This window comes from Megascapheus bottae, chromosome X (assembly GCF_031878675.1).
Source record: "Megascapheus bottae isolate mThoBot1 chromosome X, mThoBot2.hap1, whole genome shotgun sequence".
In the NCBI taxonomy this organism is placed as follows: Eukaryota; Metazoa; Chordata; class Mammalia; order Rodentia; family Geomyidae; genus Megascapheus; species Megascapheus bottae.
Window position 1 is genome coordinate 91,180,018 of NC_143547.1, and position 19,579 is coordinate 91,199,596.

Consider the following 19,579-nt stretch of genomic DNA (forward strand, 5'->3'; position numbering starts at 1 on the left):
AATCCTCACACGGATGCCTGGTGACCTGGTTGACTCTGTCTATATTCATGTCAATAATGATGCAATCATACAGTTTCAGCTTTTCTTACATTAACCGTCTCCCCTACGTGTCCTTGTGTCGGCTTTTCCATAGTCCATAGTCCATACCTCTCTTGTGTAGTTTCATGTGAAAGACAGAAATAATGGTACCCACTTCACATGGTTGTTGAGAGATTAAATGAATGGTTCTCCACTGAACATTTAAACCAGGGCAGTGAATTCTGAGCTGCTATTATGAATGGCAAACCAAAGACTATCACATTCTTCTCTGAATGACATTGGCATCTACACACAGGCCTCAGGCAGAAACATGGACTTTAACCTTCACTATTCTTCATTCTCCACTTAGCCACAATGAAACAATATCATGCTGGCTGTCCTTCCTAATTTTGCTTCATCGACTCTCCACAGCTGAGCTTTCAAAATGCAATTCTCAACATGTCTCTACACTTGCCTTCTCTTTGACTTTTCTGCCCCTGCATGTGCGCACATATGCACGCATACACACACACACACACACACACACACACACACACACACAAAGACACATCCCTTCTACCAGCAACATGTGTATTCACTTACAATTTCTTGGTATTTCTCTGCAGTATTACATCGAGAAGGAATAGGAAGATCAGTGGGTTCGGTAGAATGGGGTGTTGTGACTACTTATAAATGTCTGCATGAAGAAGGGTGGGTCCACATGCTGTGAATTTATAAGCCCTGCTACAGAATCAAGGCCAAGATCCTCAACAAGGCAGAATAAGTCCCCATGATGGAAAGGCCCTAATCAATCTTCTAGTCTCATGTCTCTGCCACTCTCCTAGTGACATTCTAATGCACATCACTTCTAAAACCACTGTGACTTCTTCACCTCCATGTCTTTGCCCATACTTTCCCATTAGCTTGTCATCTTTTCTGTTTTCCACGTGACTTGTACACTGTTTCTAACTGTTCTTGCTGTTTCTGATTCAGCTCAGTTTGGGACCATCCCAGTCTGGGTTGGCAGCTTTTCTTTTGTATTTCTATAACTCACTGGGCATACTGCAATCAGTGTTTTAACTGAATTCCATCATAATTATCTAATTAGGAGTTTGTACCCTTCCCATTGCCTCCCCTTCTTCTTCTACCCAAGGGCAGGTTCTGTTCATCTTCATATGGTCAGAGCCAAAAAATAAACACTAACTGAGCATTAATTATGTGTTAAGCTGTGGGAGTTACCAGATCCCAAGTTGACAAATGCCAGAATGAGTATTAACAAGGTACTTTGCCTAGGAGAGGGTGTCTGGAGTAAAGGTACTTTTTTTTCTGTATGCCAGGCCTGGGGCTTGAACTCAGGGCCTGGGCACTGTCCCTGAGCTTATTTTGCACTCAAGGCTAGTATTCTACCACTTGAGCCAGCTTTTTGCTGGTTCATTGGAGGTAAAAATCTCATGGACTTTCCTGTCTGGGCTGCTTTGGAACTGTGATCTTCAGATCTTTGCTTCATCAGTAGTGAAGATTATAGGTGTGAACCACCAGCATCTGGTGGGAAGTGAGTTTTGAAGATACAGAGAGAAAACAAAAATTGGTTAAGTGACCAGGTTGTGCAGAATATTAACAGCCATTGTTTACTGAATACATGGTTCCTAGACTAAGTACTTCATGTAAATTATGAAATATGTGACTTTTCAAAGACCCGGGTGGACCTGAAATTGCCTAAGAACAATTTGGGCTCTATTACAGGTTAGCTGGAGTACAGGATGTGTTAGGGAACAGTTAGGCAAGATTGGAGAAGCAGTATGGGGCTGATTAGGAAAATCTAGGCAAAGAATTTGGATCCATCACTGTCCATTATGCCATACAACCCAAGACCATTGAGGAGAACGTCCTTTTTATTTTTTGCTCATCCTGGGGCTTGAACTCAGGGCTAAGACTTTTAGTTCAAGGCTAGTGCTCTACTCTACTCCTTGTACCAGAGCTCCACCTCCAGCTTTTTTGATGGTTCATTGGAGAGTCTCATGGACTTTCCTGCTTGGGCTGCCTTCAGATCGCAATCTTCAGATCTCAGCCTCCTGAGCATCTAGGATTACAGGCGGGAGCCACAGATGCCTCCCTAGGAGAATGCCCTTCTGATTTCATGTTGTGTAGTGGTAGGAAGGCAGACTCTGATTCCTTAAAAGGAACTGAATTCTAAACTCCTCTGAAGTATAAACATATTATTTTAAACTAAAGTATAATTTGTGTGTTCAGGTTTAGAAAACCCTACAACAGAAATAGGGTGATTTCCAAGACACTGCTCAAAATCAACAGCACTGGCCACCGGCCCAATTGATTTTTTCTGTTATTCCATATGAAGCAGTGTGTGGGCAGAAGTAATGCTAGAACAGAATAAAATTTAGTAGAGAGAGACGTTCATGGCTTCCCAGACTCTCCAAATCCCTGAGTCTGAAGGATATTAATGCACAGAAAAAAACTGTCTCTGGATATGAACTAAAAATGATGAAGGACTTAAGATGCAACAGTCATAGCATGACATCCTTGTGTTTCTTTTCATTACTGATGTAGTCTTCCAGGACTGTGTGTCACACACAGATTCAGAAATTGGCAGAAGCAACGTGTGGCCATTCTTAATATACAGCTACATAGACCCACAATTCAATCACAGTTTAGAAGACACTTTCTTCATCATTCTCTAGCAGTTAGTAGTACATGTGTGTATGAGTAATAGGTTCCCTCCTTGTACAAAGAAGAAAGAAATGGTGCACAGGAGAAGGGGAGCGTGGTCTAAATTTAGCCTTCCTTCTAACCTCTGCCCATATGGTTGGTGGCTATGAAAGTGATTACTGAGCCAACAAAATGTAACCTGATACTGGGAGTTCTACTCGAATTCTGTGGCAAGCAGGCCTAACACTAGCACATGGCATTCATTTGTCCTAATGCCCTCTGCTATAAGGGGAATGAACTTTCAAAGTGGTCCTTGACTCTGGGCCCCCGTGAGCTGGCTAGCAGACTATCTATCTACCAGGTTGGGGTTGAACTGATGAAGATTTCTTTGCACTGATTAGCCAAGGCTTTAGAAAAAAAACCATCACACTCCACTGGGTAGAAAGCGTCTGGAACTGCTTGAACATTTCCAGATTCACAAAGTTTCCAAGGATAGATTTCTAGAAATCAAAATCACTAAAAATCAGGGGCTTTTTTATTTGTCAGCGTCAACTTGGAAAGGCAGGACATTTCTCTCATTCATGGCAAACAGAACTATTGATCTAAGTCCAGAATCTTTAAGGATGAGGCATGGAAATAGATCTATAAATCTACTGTCTCTGTGCACTGAGTGGTAGGCTGGGAAACATTTACCAACTGGCTCTCAAAAAAAAAAAGGATGTATGCCATTTTAATTTAAATTTGATTTTAGTATGCAGCCATTTTATTTTAAATTTTATTTTAGTATGCAGCACTCAACTTATGGATAAGAATATATGGAGCTCTTTATTATAAATTCCACTTAGTCTGTTGGTGCTCACAGAATCCTTTCATTGATTTTTGCCAGATTCTTGCATTTGCAACTAGGGTTGTGACTGATGATCAAGTACAGTTCCTAGAGGAATATTGGTTGATATACTGGTTTCTATTAAGGAGCGCCATAAAAGTGCAAAAAAAAATAAAGACATATGTTGGAACTTCATTCCATCAGTGACAGGAGTGACTTCTTTCCTATCAGATAATAGTTTTCAAATGTGGTAGAATATTTCCCAAATTTTTTGTGCTATTCCCAATGTGATTACTTCCAAGACAACTTGATTGTAACTGTAAACTTCCACTAACAACATTTCCTCCATTACTTTCTTAAATATAAAGTCTAGATTATTAATGAAAATAAATAAATTAATCTCTGATTTAATGGGTGTTTCCACCCTGGTTTCTAGGTAGTAGTTCATGGCCACCTCAAGCTACCAAGGTAATGGAATTATACACAAAGTTGGAAAAGTAAACAATAGCACAGACACAATACACATGTATTTTGCAAAAGAAAGATAATTATAAAATGTAATTAAACAATTAGGATGTGATGAGCTTTGTGAGTCACATTTGGTTTTAATAGAATTTTTTTTCATTTTAAATTCATAGTTGACTTTTTATTGATGGTTATGTTTAACAATCAGCTCATGGAAATTCTACAAACTTCACAATTGGCTCTCATGAGCCAGCCAACTCTAGTAAACCACTATTTCCACCTTACATTCAGATTTCCTTCTAGTGTGTTCTACCAAGTTAAGGAGTGATGCTAGGCAGAGATCCCTGCCTATTCAAAACAGGTTGGTTCTGTAATTTGTTGTTCATTTGTAACTAGGTAAGTCTAGAAATGGAAAGCCACCACTTAAAACTTTTATAGTGATTTTTACAGAGATCTGTGGAATCTCATAATTTAAAAATATGGCTTGTATTTTGTAGGCCTTTTGGTCACTTCCTTTCTCTAGTAATTTGTTTTCATTATAGTCTACAAAGTATGATTACTTTGGGAAGGAAAAAGCCCTGGATTTCAGATGAGTGTTGAGATTGTGCTGGTCTATTTTATATGGCCATAACAGGAAGAGGGAAGGGAAACAATGATACAGAAGATTAATGTTAACTGGACAGTCTTGATTATGACCACACAGCAATTTGAGCTAATCACCTGTAGCTGGGGGAGGGGCTGTATCCCAGGTCTGCTTTTTAATAATAGGGCAAGAAGGCCAGAAGCCTGGAAATAATTGGGGAGAAATGAGAACTGGATCCTTGTACTAGCAAAACAAATCAAGGGGCCGTGTGTAATAGAAGATGTTGAAAAGAATTGTTCCCTCGAAAAATCCGTTTGTTTAGGAAAATAGTTACAGAAAATCATAGTTGGTGACATGTACATACACACATACACACATGTACACACACGTACACATACGCATGAACTGATTTTGTTTTCTCCTCCCCTTCCTTCTTCCAGGCTTGAGCGTTATTGTTCTACCATCATCCTTCTCTTACTCTATTTTCATGTTTCTATCATGAAATCTCAGTAGTACACAGCTATACATGACTTTGATAAGTGATAACTATTCACTGGCATGTCCTTCCAGCCCATCTTTCTAATAGATGCTTATTTAATGTCTAGGCAAATATCCCCACAATCAAGAAGCTTAGTGTTTCCTAGAGCATTCCATTAAAGAACAGTTCAACATTTGAGAAAGTTTGCCTTTCTGTCGAACAGAGTTTTTATAAATGTCATACACTGGTTCAAGATTCACTCTCTCCTTCTATAGACAAGGCCTCTAGATAAGGGAAAACACTCACATTTCCTAAATTCTTCTCTTGCGTAGCTGACCTCTGTTATTCCCTTTTGCTCTTCCCGGAACTGCTGCCATTCATTTCAATTCCTCATCCTCCTCACTGTCTTAAGATGTTCTTGGGGCTGCAGATACTCAGAGCCTTTCCCTACTTGTACATATAACTTAAGCTCCTATTCTTTTGCTGGCTGAAAAAAGGATCTTCTACTTCATTGCTCACAATGGCAGCTGCTAGAGTGTGAAGGATACTTGGAGGAAGTTAGTTTCAGAAGTGGTGAGAGGAAAACACACTGCTACCCCGTCAATTATGAGATGAAAGATGAAAAGTGAAAATTACACATAACGTTGTATCTCGGTGGCAGACTGCATGCCATTACCACAAAGCCAAACAGAAAATTAAATGATGATACACATGGATTACTGAAATGTATTATCTGTGTATGTATGTATGCTCTATCTATCTACCTATCTATCTAATCTACCTATCTAATATATATGGATTACTGAAATATCTTATCTAGCAAATACACACAGATTACTGAAATATATGTATCTACCAAACACACGTGTATTACTGAAATATCTACCTAGCTACCTCCTTAATACAAATGGATTACTGAAATATCTTATTCTGTCTATCTGTATGTCTTGCATGGCTGGGGATAGAACCCAAGACCTCCTACATGCCAGGCAAGCACTCTACCACTGAGTTAAACCCCAAGCCTTGAAATATTTATGGGACATCTAATGAATGACAGAAAAACGCATTGGGTACCTAATAAAGGAGAGTTACTGAGCAAGGATAATGTGGGAAGGAGAGGCTGGTAAGTGGATGCAAAGAGGAGGGGAAGCAGCAGCACAGACTGAATCTCCTAATTTAGCTTATGGAATCTCCTAATCTGTAGATTTAAGCAGCAATAGAATAAGAGGGAGTAGAGGCAAACCTAGGATTCTGGTGTGTGAGAACAGCGTGGATGAGAGCACGGGAAATGTACACTAGTATTTTCAGGATGAGAAGTGTATACACAGTAGAACATGACATGCTTCTTACCATCTCACATGCACATGGTTGGGTGGGAAAATTATTTTGTTACCCTGCGGGGATTACTTCACTTCTGTTTGGCAGCTCAGCTGCAAGTTTGGCCTTGCTACTTATCTATGGGCTCCTCCTCTGCTTTTCTACCAGCTGAGCACCATATCACTCCCTCTCAAGCTTTTTTTTGGTGGTCATGGGGCTTGAACTCAGGATCTAGGTGCTGTCCTGAGCTTTTGTGCTCAAGGCTAGTGCTCTACCACTTTGAGCCACAGCACCACTTCTAGTTTTCTGGTGGTTAGTTGGAGTTAAAAGTCTCATAGACTTTCCTGCTCAGGTTGGCTTTGAACTGTGACCCTCAGATGTCAACCTCTTGAGACTAGCTAGGATTACAGGTATGAACCACCATCACCCAGCTAGCAAGTCCAATCTCCATAGCATTGTCCACCGCTGTACCCTGCACAAAGCCACATACTCTAGTGGCTCATTGGGAAAGTATTACAGGAGACTTAGAAAATCAAACCAAAGAATAATTTTGTCCCCAGTAATATAGGCTCCAAAGTCTGTCAGGTTTTGGAAACTCTAGGTAAAGATCTTATATTATCTTACTCTCATCTATCATCAGCTTACTAATAGTAATTCCTTAGTCAACACTAAGGTGAGAGTAAGGATCCTTTCTTGTACATATCCCAATTGGCAGATAATATCTCTGCTAAATCTCACATAGAAGTTCTTTGTGAGCCCCATGAGCTGAATAAAGCTCTAGGGTGAACCAGGATTGGCTGTGTTGTCAATCTAGGAGCACAAACCACCTGGTCTGTATCTGTGCCCGAAGTGCTATTATAGCCAGCCTTGCTTCCTTCAGCTTCCCTATGGTATTTGATCTCTAAAAGAAAAGATCAAGACATGAAAGCACATTGCTTGTGGCTAAGAGCAAGATAGAATGGAAAGAATCAGGGGCCTCTTTTTGACTCCCCTCTACTACTTGTCCACCCCTGCCCTCACTGCCCCAATACCACCAAAGAAAACAAAACATAACGAGCTGTGATTCTTTCAAGATGTAGGCGCCTCCTACCGCTGCAACTATGTGGTTATTTGTACAACTTGGCAGACATATTTGTCATTGTTTAAATACTTTCTCACTTTAGACCACCCTGGGCTAAAAAGAAGTTACTGAAAAATGCCATCTTTGGAGATGAAAGGGGAGCATACGTAAAATCCAAATTGTTGAACAGAACACTTGGGACTTCGTTTGTCATTTTAGCTAAAGGTTTTTGGCAAGCAAAATTAATTTAGAATTCAATGGTATTGAACAATAGAGTATTACTCTAAATGGGCATGCTGCTTTGTAGTTTAGTAAGCCTGTTTCTTATCCATGATCACATATGTTTCAACGATTAATAAGGTAATCAGAACTGCGAATATTTTATGACCATTTTGAGAAATGAAGAAATCGAGGCTCAGAGAAGCCAAGCGACTCTGTCTATGGCTACAACATGGGGAAGACAGAACAGACCCAGTTTGCCTGACTGTAGGTATAATGTCCTTCCCATGATGTCTCAGGCTCTCCTATCCTAAGAGTTGGAGAGAGCATGCTGTTTGTCTACCACATGGATTTTACTTCCTAGTAAGTAACTGAGGCCCCAAGCTTGAGGGAAAGAGTCACTGCAGGACAGGGTCTAAGAATTCAGTGAGTGTATTACTGAGAAGTAACCTGTAATTACAAGTATCAAAGATCTTCAAAGAAATAGCAATTAGAAAATAGTCGTAAAGCCATTATTTTTTTCACTTAAGATTTTTTTGACCAAGCACAGCATTTCTGTCTCCTTATTTCCATTTTTTCTTCCTCCTTCCTTCCTTTCTTCCTTTTTATTATCTGTAACTAATTGTACAATGGAGTTGCCATTAAACAAAGCGGTTTAAGCCAGGTACTGGTGGCTCCCTCTGTAATCCTACCAACTTAGGAGGTGATTAACTGTTCTAAACTGTCATGTCAGACCCTGATAAATGTGAGATGGTAAGCATTTATAATTAATTAATTAATCAATTGGCCTGGTAAGACTGTTAAAACCAATGGAGGAACTTTATGCTACTAGGCCTCTTACCAGGGGTGACATCTGAAAATACACATGAATTAGAACAAATGTTGCCTGCTATAAAATGAGGAAAAACAACATGTAGAAGGAGTGATATATCTTTTTATTGGAAAAATGTTGGATCCTATGCAAAGATCAAACTATACTAGAAATTGTGCCTCAAATTCTATCTTAAATTTAAAAAACAAAATACTATAGAGAAAGAGATAATTGGTTCAACTTGGTGATATGGAGTTTTAAAACTGAATACATTCTAGGAAGTTTGAACAATACTAAAGACTTTTTTTGCCAGTCTTGGAGCTTGACCTCAGGCCCTGGGCATTGTCCTTGGACACTATGCTTAAGGCTAGAGCTCTGCCACTTGAGCCACAGCACTACTTCTGGATTTTTCTGTGTATGTGGTACTGAGGAATTGAACTTAGGGCTTTGTGCATGCTAGGCAAGCACTCTACCACTAGCCTACACTCCCAGCCCAATGCTAAAGACATCTTACTAGCATTTGGATACAAGTGCATTCAGGGCTAGGTAAGAGCAACCATTGGAAGCAAGCTTAGTTTTCCTTATAATGAAAGTCACAGGGGTTACAATACATAAAATGACAGGTATTTTTCTTTCTTTTCTGTGCTGGCACTAGTGCTTAAACTTGAGTGCTGTTCCTTGGCTTTTCTGTTCAAGGATGGCACTCTACAATTTTCAGAAAGCTCCACTTCCAGTTTTTTGTTGGTTAACTGGAGATAAGAGTCTCATGCACTTCCTGCCAGGGCTGGCTTTGAACTTTGATCCCCAGGTATCACCCTCCTGAATAGCTAGGATTACAGGTGTGAGCCACAGGTAACTGGCTGAAAATGAGATGTTTTGCAAATGCAAATAGCTTAGAAGAAGAGAACAGGAGATTGCAAAATTTGAAGATAATGTTAAAGAAGATATCCATCAAAGAAATGGTAAGTATCTTTTCAGGTACCAAAGGAAGAAATGAGCATAATCACAGACTACTGGCACTAAAATGGCTTTGTAGGAGTTGTTTGGCCATTTTCTTTATTTTATGGATGGAAAAAATGACTTCTAAAGAGTTTTTTAGGCCTGGTACTCTGAGCTGTGCCTCAAAGTGGTAGAGCATTAGCCTTGAGCAGAAAAGGTCAGAGACAGCCCCCAGGCCCTAAGTTCAAGCCCCAGATCCAACAAAACAAAACAACAAAGTTCTTTAGAACCAATGGTAGAGTAAAGCAAACCCAAGAATAGACCTTGAGTGTTTCTTACTTTTAGTTTATGAAAAGGAGATAGAAAGTGAGTCAGGGAAGTCAGCCAACAGATAAGATCACTTGCTGTTAATGGTAAAAAGGTCTGTTCTAAGACAAAAAGGAGATACAAGAGAAAATACATAATCTGAGCCATGCTCTGTATTCCCAAATTGTCTTTTGGAGGAGACAATTTGCAGTGTTAAACGAAATGGCAAATACACACAATGTTCCAAGTTATGTCGACTAAATAAATGGATATTGGTGAATCACTAGAATTAGATGGCATGCACCCAAATTTAGGGTAAAATTATGTAATAGCTTACCAAAGTGTATAGCCTATTATCCCAAATAGCTATTATGCCACAAAGCTAGAAGACTAGTTGTGAGTCTCTTCTTCTCCACTTTGTCTATGTCTTGAACTCATGGCCTAGGTGCTTGAGTGCTATCCCTGGGCTTTTTTGCTCAAGGCCAGCACTCTACCACTTTGAGCCACAACACCAGTTCTAGTTTTCTGGTAGTTCACTAGACATAAATCTCATGGACTTTCTTGTCTAGGCTGGCCTTGAACCACAATCATCATATCTCAGCCACCTGAGTAAGTAGGACTACAGGTATGAGCCACCAGTGCCTGGCTCATGACGCATTTTAATGGGGTCCCAAAGAGTTTCTGGTTGGCAAGATAACTGATCTGGTTTGTCAAGTGAATTGGAGGCCATGAATCATTTGTCCTATAAATGAATCACCTTTCGTGTAGTGTTTTACAGTAAATCACTGACTAGAATTCTTTGAAAGATGGATGTGTATGTAAATAAAGGGAAATCGAGGAAGTAATTGACTTACATTTGGAAAAGGCTCTTGACAAGGTCCCATACCCAATACTTTTTTTTAAAAAGTTAAGTCACAATGGAATTGTGGAATCATTTTTCAAATGGAGAAGGATGTGGCTCAGAGCAGAAAATAGTGAGTAGGAGGAAGTAGAGACTTTTCTGAAGAATGGACAATGGTATATTTCAGGTAAGTTCTGGGAGTAATTAAAAGTTGTGATGAATCATCTAGGTAAACTTCAGCTTTTACAGGTATAGGTTGAGTATCTTGTATTAAAAATGCTTCAGATTGTAGTTTTTTTTCAGATTATTGAATATTTGTATAGACGTTCCTGCTTGGGCATCTCGAATTCAAAAACCTAAAATCATTTCAAGTCCAAAATGCAATTTTTTGAATATCATCTAAGCAGGTTAGAAGTTTTAGGTTTCATAGGAATTTGGATTTCAGATGTCCATTGTGTTTGCTTTTGATGTGTATTCAACATTCTTCAAATAGAATGCCAGGATCTAGGAGATCAGTTCGTCTCATGGAAACTAGGAACTGTTGCACTTTTTCTTTTCTTTTCTTTTCTTTTTTTAAACTATTGGCAGAATTTGTTTTAGTAAACAATCACTAAAAATGATTATATGCTAGCATATGTTAGATACTGGGCTAAATGCTTTATAAACTTTTCTCCTTGCTGTAATACTCATGCAGGATACCTGTGAAGCTGGAATTATGACCTCATTTGGTGGGTGAGGGAATGAAGACTTAGAGAAGAAGCTAAGAAACTTATCCCAGGTCATGCTAGCTCAAACGAAGTAAAGTTTGGGGCTGAAGGGAAGGGGATTGGTAGAGTATCACCCTAGTAGGCGTGAGACCAAGTTAAAACTCCAGTACCATTTAAAAAAATCAAATTCAAATACAGGTTTGCTCTATTTAATAAACCTGTTTTCAGTGCCTCATACTTGAATTGCACTTTGATGGACAGGTATGCTTTAAGAAAGAAGAAAAGATGTTTATCTGTATGGAAATAAACATGAGTAAGGCATGAAGATAGAAACCAGAACTGTGTGTTTATGAAGATCCCAGGTACAAACATGGCTGTTTCTTAACAAAGTACAGGGTTTCTATGGGGCCAATGCTAGGAAATAAAGCCAGGAAGCGTAATTTGGGCTAGACTAGAAGGCTCTCTCAGAATTCTGAGCTTTATCCTCAAGGCAATAGGAAAGGATGAAGGCGGCTGAGCTAGGCAAGGTATGAGATTCTTTAGAAAGATTAACCTGGCATCTGGGCATGATGAATTGATGGAATCTTCTGTCTGGGTCCCTGATTCTTTGTTCTCTAATCTGCTAGCTTAAGGCTTTCAATACTTCTGGCCTTAGCCTAGAAGCCTAGAAAACACTTAGGATTTGGTTGCAATAGCTTATGCAGGAGAGTAGGAGGGGGGAAAATGAAAGGGAGCAATGATAGAAGCAGAAAAATGACAAAGAAGGAATCAACAGGGATTTGCATCCCAGCTGTATATGAAAATCAAGACTGTTCCTTTGAGTTTTAGGACCCAGTGACAGTATAGAGGCGTTAGAAAAAACAAGGAGACAAAGAACAAACCAGTTTGAGATGGCTGGCTGATAAATCAGCCTGTGACACATCAAGTTTGGAGTGGTGAAGAGAAAGCCAGACAGATGTGATTCATAAGCAGGTGGAGGTGTGAGACAGGAATACAGTTGAGATTGGTGGTAATGATTATGTGAGTTATCTGCATGGCGCTATAATAAAGACTGTTTATGGCACCATTACCCCAACACTAGTCAAGAAGTGGAAATCATCTAAATGCCCACTGATGGGTGAACAGATAAGGAAACAGTAGTAATGCATACAATGGAATATTATTCAGCTTCAAAAATTAAAGAAATCCTGCTCTGTGCTAAGCATGGAGGAAATTGGAGGTCTTTAAACTATGCTGTCAATCACTGAAGGAAAAATAGTGCATGACTCTACTTCGTATGAAGTCTCTAAAGCAATGCAACTTGTATTGAACTAGAAGTGACTATATAGTTTCTAAGGTCTCAGGAAGAGAAAGTAAGGATGTGTTTTTCAGTGGGCATAGAATTTCAGCCATGGAAGGTAAAAAAAATATTTCTAGAGATCTGCTGCTAAACAATATAAAATGAATAAACAGTACTCTATTTTACACCTAAATGTTAGTTTGGAGGGCAGATTTGTATTAGTTGCTTTTGCATTTTAAAAAGGAGATACATTATTAAAATTAGGTAAAAGAGGGAAAGCGGATAAGGTGTGTGTGTGTGTGTGTGTGTGTGTGTGTGTGTGTGTGTTCTTTCCAGAGAAGAAAGAAAATACGGAGACTTGAGAAGAGATGTGAATGATAGTCATTTCCAGGCTAGGATCAGAATGATAAACTAGGAAAGAAACTGCAAGAAAAGTAGGATCATATAGCAGCAGAAAGGCATGGTTTCAGGTAGAAATCTGCACACTGCAAAGACAAATGAATGGTGATGAAACTTTCAGGTCCCGGGTTAGAGTTCCAGTTCTCCCATTACAGAAATTTCATTTCTTCTCTATGCCCCAGTTTTTTTTTTGTCAATCCTGGGCCTTGAGCTAGGGGCCTGAGCACTGTGCTTGGGCTTTCTCAAGGTTATGAGCTCTACCACAGCACCGTTTCTGGTTTTTTTCTATGTATGTGGTACCGAGGAATTGAACCCTGTATTCGTGCATGCTAGGCATGCCCCAGTTTTCTTATACTAGAAATATAAGACACATATCTATTTGAAAGAACTTTATATATTGTGGTTTGGACCACAAATCTAGGGGGGGTTTTGTTGTTACTTTGTATTTTTAACCTCAGCATCTATCATTGTTTTTTTTTTAAATTCAATTATTTTTTATGGTGATGTATTTTTAATTTTTTTATTAAATAATTTATTAACATTAATTTTTTACATCATAATTCAAATGACATGATTAACAAGCAAGTGTTCAAGAAGGGAATCTCTATATGCAATCACTGGCACTTAGTTTTCAGAACATGAGCGAATCATGTTGAGTGAGACAAGTCAAGAACAAAGGAACAGAAGGTGCATAGTATCCTTAATATGTGGCTATTAGATCCAAACAGTATAAGAGCGAGGACTCAATATTTGCATACCCAATGCTATGAACATGGTATTGGCAATATAAACACAACTACATAGACATAAATACCTATGACTCTATAGATATGTTTTACTTCATAAATTACTATATATCTATGATATACAAACCCTTAGCCTAATTTTGATTATAATTTAATTAATTTTAATTTCTGGTGACAGTCCTTGAGCTTGAGCCTAGAGCCATGGTGCTGTCCTTGAGTTTTCTTGCTCAAGGCTAGTGCCCTACTACTTGAGCCACAGTTCCACTTGTGGCTTTTTTGTGACTAACTGAAGATAAGAATCTCATGGACTTTCCTGCTGGCTTTGAACCATGTTCCTCAGATCTAAGCCTCCTGAGTAGCTAGGATTACAGGTGTGAACCACTGGTGTACCTGGCCCTGCTGAGTTTTTAAGTGTAGCTCTGCCCTACATATGTCAAAGTGCTTTTTTTTCCCCTAGTCCTGGGTCTTGAACTCAGGGCCTGGGCACTGTCCTTGGGTTTTCTCAAGGCTAACACTCTGCTACTTGAGCCACAGTCACTACTTCTAGCTTTTTTCTATGCATGTGGTACCCAGGAATCGAGCCTGGGTCTTCATCCATACTAGGCAAACTACCACTACGCCAAACTCCTGGCCTGATGTCAAAGTGCTTTTGAGTAAAAAAAACAAAAAACAAAAAACAAAAACAGGTGTGATATGCGAAGAAGAATGGGATTAGCAAACATCTCTTCTATTGAAAGGTGTCCCATCTTTGGTTTTCATAGGACACCTAAGGTTATATTTCTTTTTAAAACTGAGAAGAATCAAGGCACTCTCCAATGAGAGACTTAGTCAGTAAATGAGGTCATTTCATTTTTTTAGACAATGAAAATCAAGGAAGTTACACTTCTAATGTACCCAGCACCAGAGATGAAAAACGATTACCTGACATCTTCCCCTTTTGAAAGTATAGTCTTTCCTTGAAGGGTAATGATCATGTGAGAAATCCACAGAGAAGATTCAATTGAGTTTTAATTTCTACACAATGCCATTTGGGCAGCTTTGAATTACCTGCAAGGAAGTGGAGCTGATTCTTCACTTTCATCATTCCATCACCAGAGGCTCCAATGCACTCATCTTCATCATCACCACAGTCTCCACTTTCAAGCCCTTCCTCATCCAGGTTTTTATCCACAACTCTACCTTTGGGCACAGACATGGTTCTCAGGAGCTGAAAGAAAATAATAAGAAATGCAACAGCTCTTCCTATTTTTAGGGTAGATCTAGTACTAACAGGAATCATGAAAATGGTGACTTGTTTTTCTTTGACATTTTCATTGTGTATAATAGCATATGTCTGTAGTCCTGGATACTAGAGAGGATGAGACAGGAAGATTGCTTGAACCCAGAAGTATGAGAGCAGCTTGGGAAATACAGTAAGAGACCAGCTGCAAAAGTCATTTCTGAACTTAAATAAGTGTAAATGGATTATGTTGTTTTCCTTTTTAGAGTTTCCAGCTTTTGGACTTTCCCATAGCATTTGACGTGATTGAATTCCTTCATTCCCTTCCCCCACTTATATCATGCTGCACTAGCCTTTCCCATGTCATGTTATCTAAGTTTCTAGAAATCTCTATGGTAGAACATGCTGATGGGGGAACTTAAAACATAATTGGCAAAGCATGTTATAGGCTAGGGGGATATCAAGATCAGAAAAGATCTTTATGAAAGCTCCTCAGAACCATATTTACATTTGCCACATTGAAACACAAACAGTTTGCAAGGGATGAAAAGACTAGCTGTACTCATATAAAATGGTTGCTTAAGATGAATGTTTTACTATAAAGAATATCCTCAGGAAGAGATAAATTTGTTTTGATCTTTAGTGCCTGGTTTCCCAGTCACATGTGTGAATATTATGCAGCTTCCTCCCCCCTCCATCTGTTTGAACCAGAGAGCCAAACCTGCATCATGGATGGTTTCTGTGGATAGTTCTCATACTACTGTACTTTTTTCCCACCATCTCCAAGGCCTCACTTTCATATTCTCTAGTCCTGTTCTAGCCCTATCACCCATTTCTATTTCTCAGTCCCACCCATTATTATTATTTTTTTTGTTTGTGTGTGCCAGAACTGGGGCTTGAACTCAGGGCCTGGGCACTGGCCCTGAGGTTTTTAACGGATAGGTTAGCACTCTATCTGTTAAGCCATGGCTCCACTTCTGGCTTTTTGGTATTCAATTGGCAATAGGTGTCTCAGGAATTTTCCTGCCAAGGCTGGTTTGAATGGTGATTCTCAGATCTCAGTCTCCTGAGTAACTAGGATTACAGACGGGACCCATCATTACCCAGCTTCCTTGATAACAATCTTAATGGTGTTGGAGAAGCAAGATGGAAGATCAGAAGTATCCATTGTTTTGTCTCCATGAATGAGAAGAATCAAGTAATAATATAAGAGAGAGAAAAAGAGAAAGAGTACTGGGAATCATGAATGGGGTAAAAGGACAAAAGAAAGGCATGGAGTAACAGAAGCAATGAAGAAAAGCTTCAAACATTTCAAAGATGCATTCCCTGGATTGGAGAGGAAAGTAAAGAAGCAATCCACAAAGGTAGAAGGCCCTTGTGGTAGACTGTGGATTCTAGGTCCATTGTAAATCAACGCATTCCACAATCTGCTGTTAGCCTTGGTCTGGGATTTGGTGAGACATTGACTGCAAAGTATGGAAAGCTAGTCTTGGTGAGGAAAGACAATTTGTCACTTCTGTTACTAACAATAGCTACAACAATGCACAATCTTGAGGGAGGGTCTATTGTTTGAATTACTCTGGGGCTATTAAAACAAAGAATAATCATGGCTCAGGGAGTTTGGAGATGCCCTGCCACAGTGTCTGGTTAGGAGATAGCCATTGTAGATACATTATAGAGGCAAAAAAGGTCAGACAAGGTCTCACGGAGAAGTTGAAACAGCTGGGAGATCTAGCAATGAAGGGCACCATGACTATAATCCTCATCCTTGTAGGAAAAGAGCAAGTTTTAGTGCCTGAGAGTTGCAACTGAAATAAAGCACCAAGTCTGTGGCTAGTATAGCATTTGGCCTCTGAGGCCTGCCTTCTAGTTATGTATTAGCAGCTAGAGGTGCTAAGCTCCGGTCATCTAAATCTCATGATATTCACAGCCATCTAACTCCCAAAGTGAAGGCAACTGCAGGACTGGCTCAAAAATCATTGATATCCACTACCTCTGGGAACTGTATCCTAGTATGTGTTTGCTTCTAGGCTGGTCTAAAGACCTATAGTCCAGATTTTTTGAATGACATTATTTTCCCACTTGCTTCCCCCATATTGTGAGGTGAATTTTTGAGTGGGGCCTGAAATAACTAAGAAATTGGAACTTGGAACTGCATCTTGGTCATGTGTTGGCTGCCAGGCAGCCATGAGACATGGCTTCTGTAGTATCCTTCCTTCACAGAGAAGTGAATTCTGTGAAAAATGTGAAAGCACTGAGATCTACCTCTGGGAACTGTATGGCAAGTTTGTGGGTGTTACCATGGGAAGAGAGTGCGGGCCCCATGTCCAGACACTCTGTATCAGGAGACTTACACAGAATCCTTCCCCTCACATGTGTCGTATACTACTGGACGGAGTCTGAGCCATATCCCAAGTCCCTTACTGAAAAACAGCATCTCAACACAGCCACTACATCATCTTGCCTACATATGGAGGATATTTCAATGGAAAGATTATAGGTGATGAAATCTTTCGATCAATGATTTGACCTTTCATGTGTAAGACTCAGTGCAGAAACACAAGAAACATGAAAAAAACCAAGGCAACATGACTCCTTAATAACTAAAAAAAACCCCTTATAGTAACAAACACGAATAACTGTAAAATTGATGACACCTCCAAGAAAAATAAAATGATTAATGAAATACACAAATAAACATGATTAAATATCAAGAAAATTCAAATGATGAGCTGTATGAAATAAAGTAGACAGTGTAAGACATGAAAGAACAGCTCCATTAAGATAAATAAAGGACAAATCAAATTTAAATTCTGGAAAAGAAAGGCTTAATAACTCATGTAAGAAACTCAGTTGAAATTGACTCTAGTAGATGGTATTAAACTAAAGGAAGAATATCAGTGTTTGAAGACAAGATAGATGTTTTAGAACATGCAGGTGAAAATAAAGAAACCTGAACTACAAGTTGAAGTAACCTACAACACTTCTGGGATATCATTAAAAGTCCAAACTTTCAAATCATGGGTATAGGAAAAAAAATAAGAGGTGAAGACTAACAACATAGAGAATATATTCAATAAAATAATAGCACAAAATGCCTCCGATCTTGAGAAAGTGATGGTCATGTAAGTACAGGCTGAGTTCAGTACTGCAGAAAAGACCAAACAAGAAATTAATCATATTTTAGTTAAAGCATTAAGCATATAGAACATTCAGAATGAAAATCAAGAGAACAGACCACAACAAATGTCAATGAGGCTGCGTTGGTTGGGGGGGGGCAAAAAAATCCTCATACCTTGTTGGTGGGAATGTAAATTAGTGCAGCTACTCTAGAGATTTGTCAACATACCAGACTGTGAAAGATAAATACCACATGCTCTCTCTCGTATGTGGAATCTAGACCTTAAAGGAAAGAATAACAGAAAAAGTGTAAAATGGGGGGACTTTCAGGGACTAGGAAACAGTGGTAACAGAGAGGAAAGAAGAGGATGGTAAATATCATCAAAGTACTTCATATGCATATATGAAAATAATAGTGAATCTTGTTAAATGATTTGTTAAAGGGGAGATAAGAAAGACTAGTACAGAAGGTGAATTCTATTAAAGTATATAACATACATGTATGGATAGATGACAAAGAAATCCCTTTGTACAATATATGCTAATAAAAATAAGCCAATAAATGGATATAGGATCTGTTTATATTTTCATAAATCTCTTTAATGTGTGGCTTAAGGTAAAATAGCTGGATTATATGTCAGCTTTGTCCTTTCAGATTGATGTGATGTGTTATCTTGCATGAAAAATACACAGAAAATCCTGCCCCATCACATACAGAGAAAGAGTGAATGGGGGGAAGACAGAGAAAAGAAGGGAAATGGGAGGGAGAAAATACACTGAACAAGTGGTTGTAATGTGGAATATCAAACCATATAAATGAGCATTTCATGCTGTGTTACATTAAAATCCATTGGTATGTTTTGAACTTCAAGTGAGTGTTTTAGTCATTTTGCATCATCATGTAAGAATCATGTGGAAAATATTGGCTCACTAATTTATGCAAGTCCTCTAACTTTGACACCTTTCTTCATATGTTATGGGGAAAAAAGTCTTCATTAATATCAGCTCTAACTTCATGAAAGATTAGACTTTTAAATAGCGAGAAGCTCCAAAGTTTGTGATGGCAGATACCAGTTTTCAAATATTTTAGTTTTCTTTTGAAACTAGACTTTTAGCATTGGCAATAAATACTTCTTTGAGCTAACAGGCTCTCTTTCTTCCTACGAAAATTTCTAGTAAATATTCAAGCTTGTAGAACCATAGTTTCTATTAAGCTTTTTTTTTGTGAGTCATGGGACTTGAACTCACCCTGAGCTTTTTCACTTAAGGTTAGCACTCTACCATTCTGAGCCACAGCACCATTATCTAGAATCATAGTTTATCAAGTATAACCAGAAAGAAAGGCTAGCTTAGCTTCCAGCTGAACTAATCTCAAACAAGTGCTTTTCCTGACAATTCAGTGTATAAACACTTTGTAAACTCCTATTTTTAAAAAAAGTAATTTAACTTAAAAAAGCAATTTAAATAAAATATTGCTTCAGAAATAAAGCACTTAAGTGAAACTGCCTCTGTTTTTCCCTGCCAGTGGTTGCCAGGGATGGTTGCAATAGTGACACATGCATGTGGGTGTTAGTACCTTGAT

General features: G+C 38.9%; 1 protein-coding gene across 1 annotated transcript in view; it reads right to left on the reverse strand.

Annotated features, from left to right (window-relative positions):
• The window catches only part of Gpc3 (glypican 3), a 406,231-nt gene that overhangs the window by 37,925 nt on the left and 348,727 nt on the right, over positions 1 to 19,579 (reverse strand). The window contains exon 7 of the mRNA XM_090326767.1: positions 14,706 to 14,865. Within this exon, the coding sequence (XP_090182893.1) occupies positions 14,706 to 14,865 (160 nt within the window). The remainder of the gene's footprint in view (positions 1 to 14,705; positions 14,866 to 19,579) is intronic.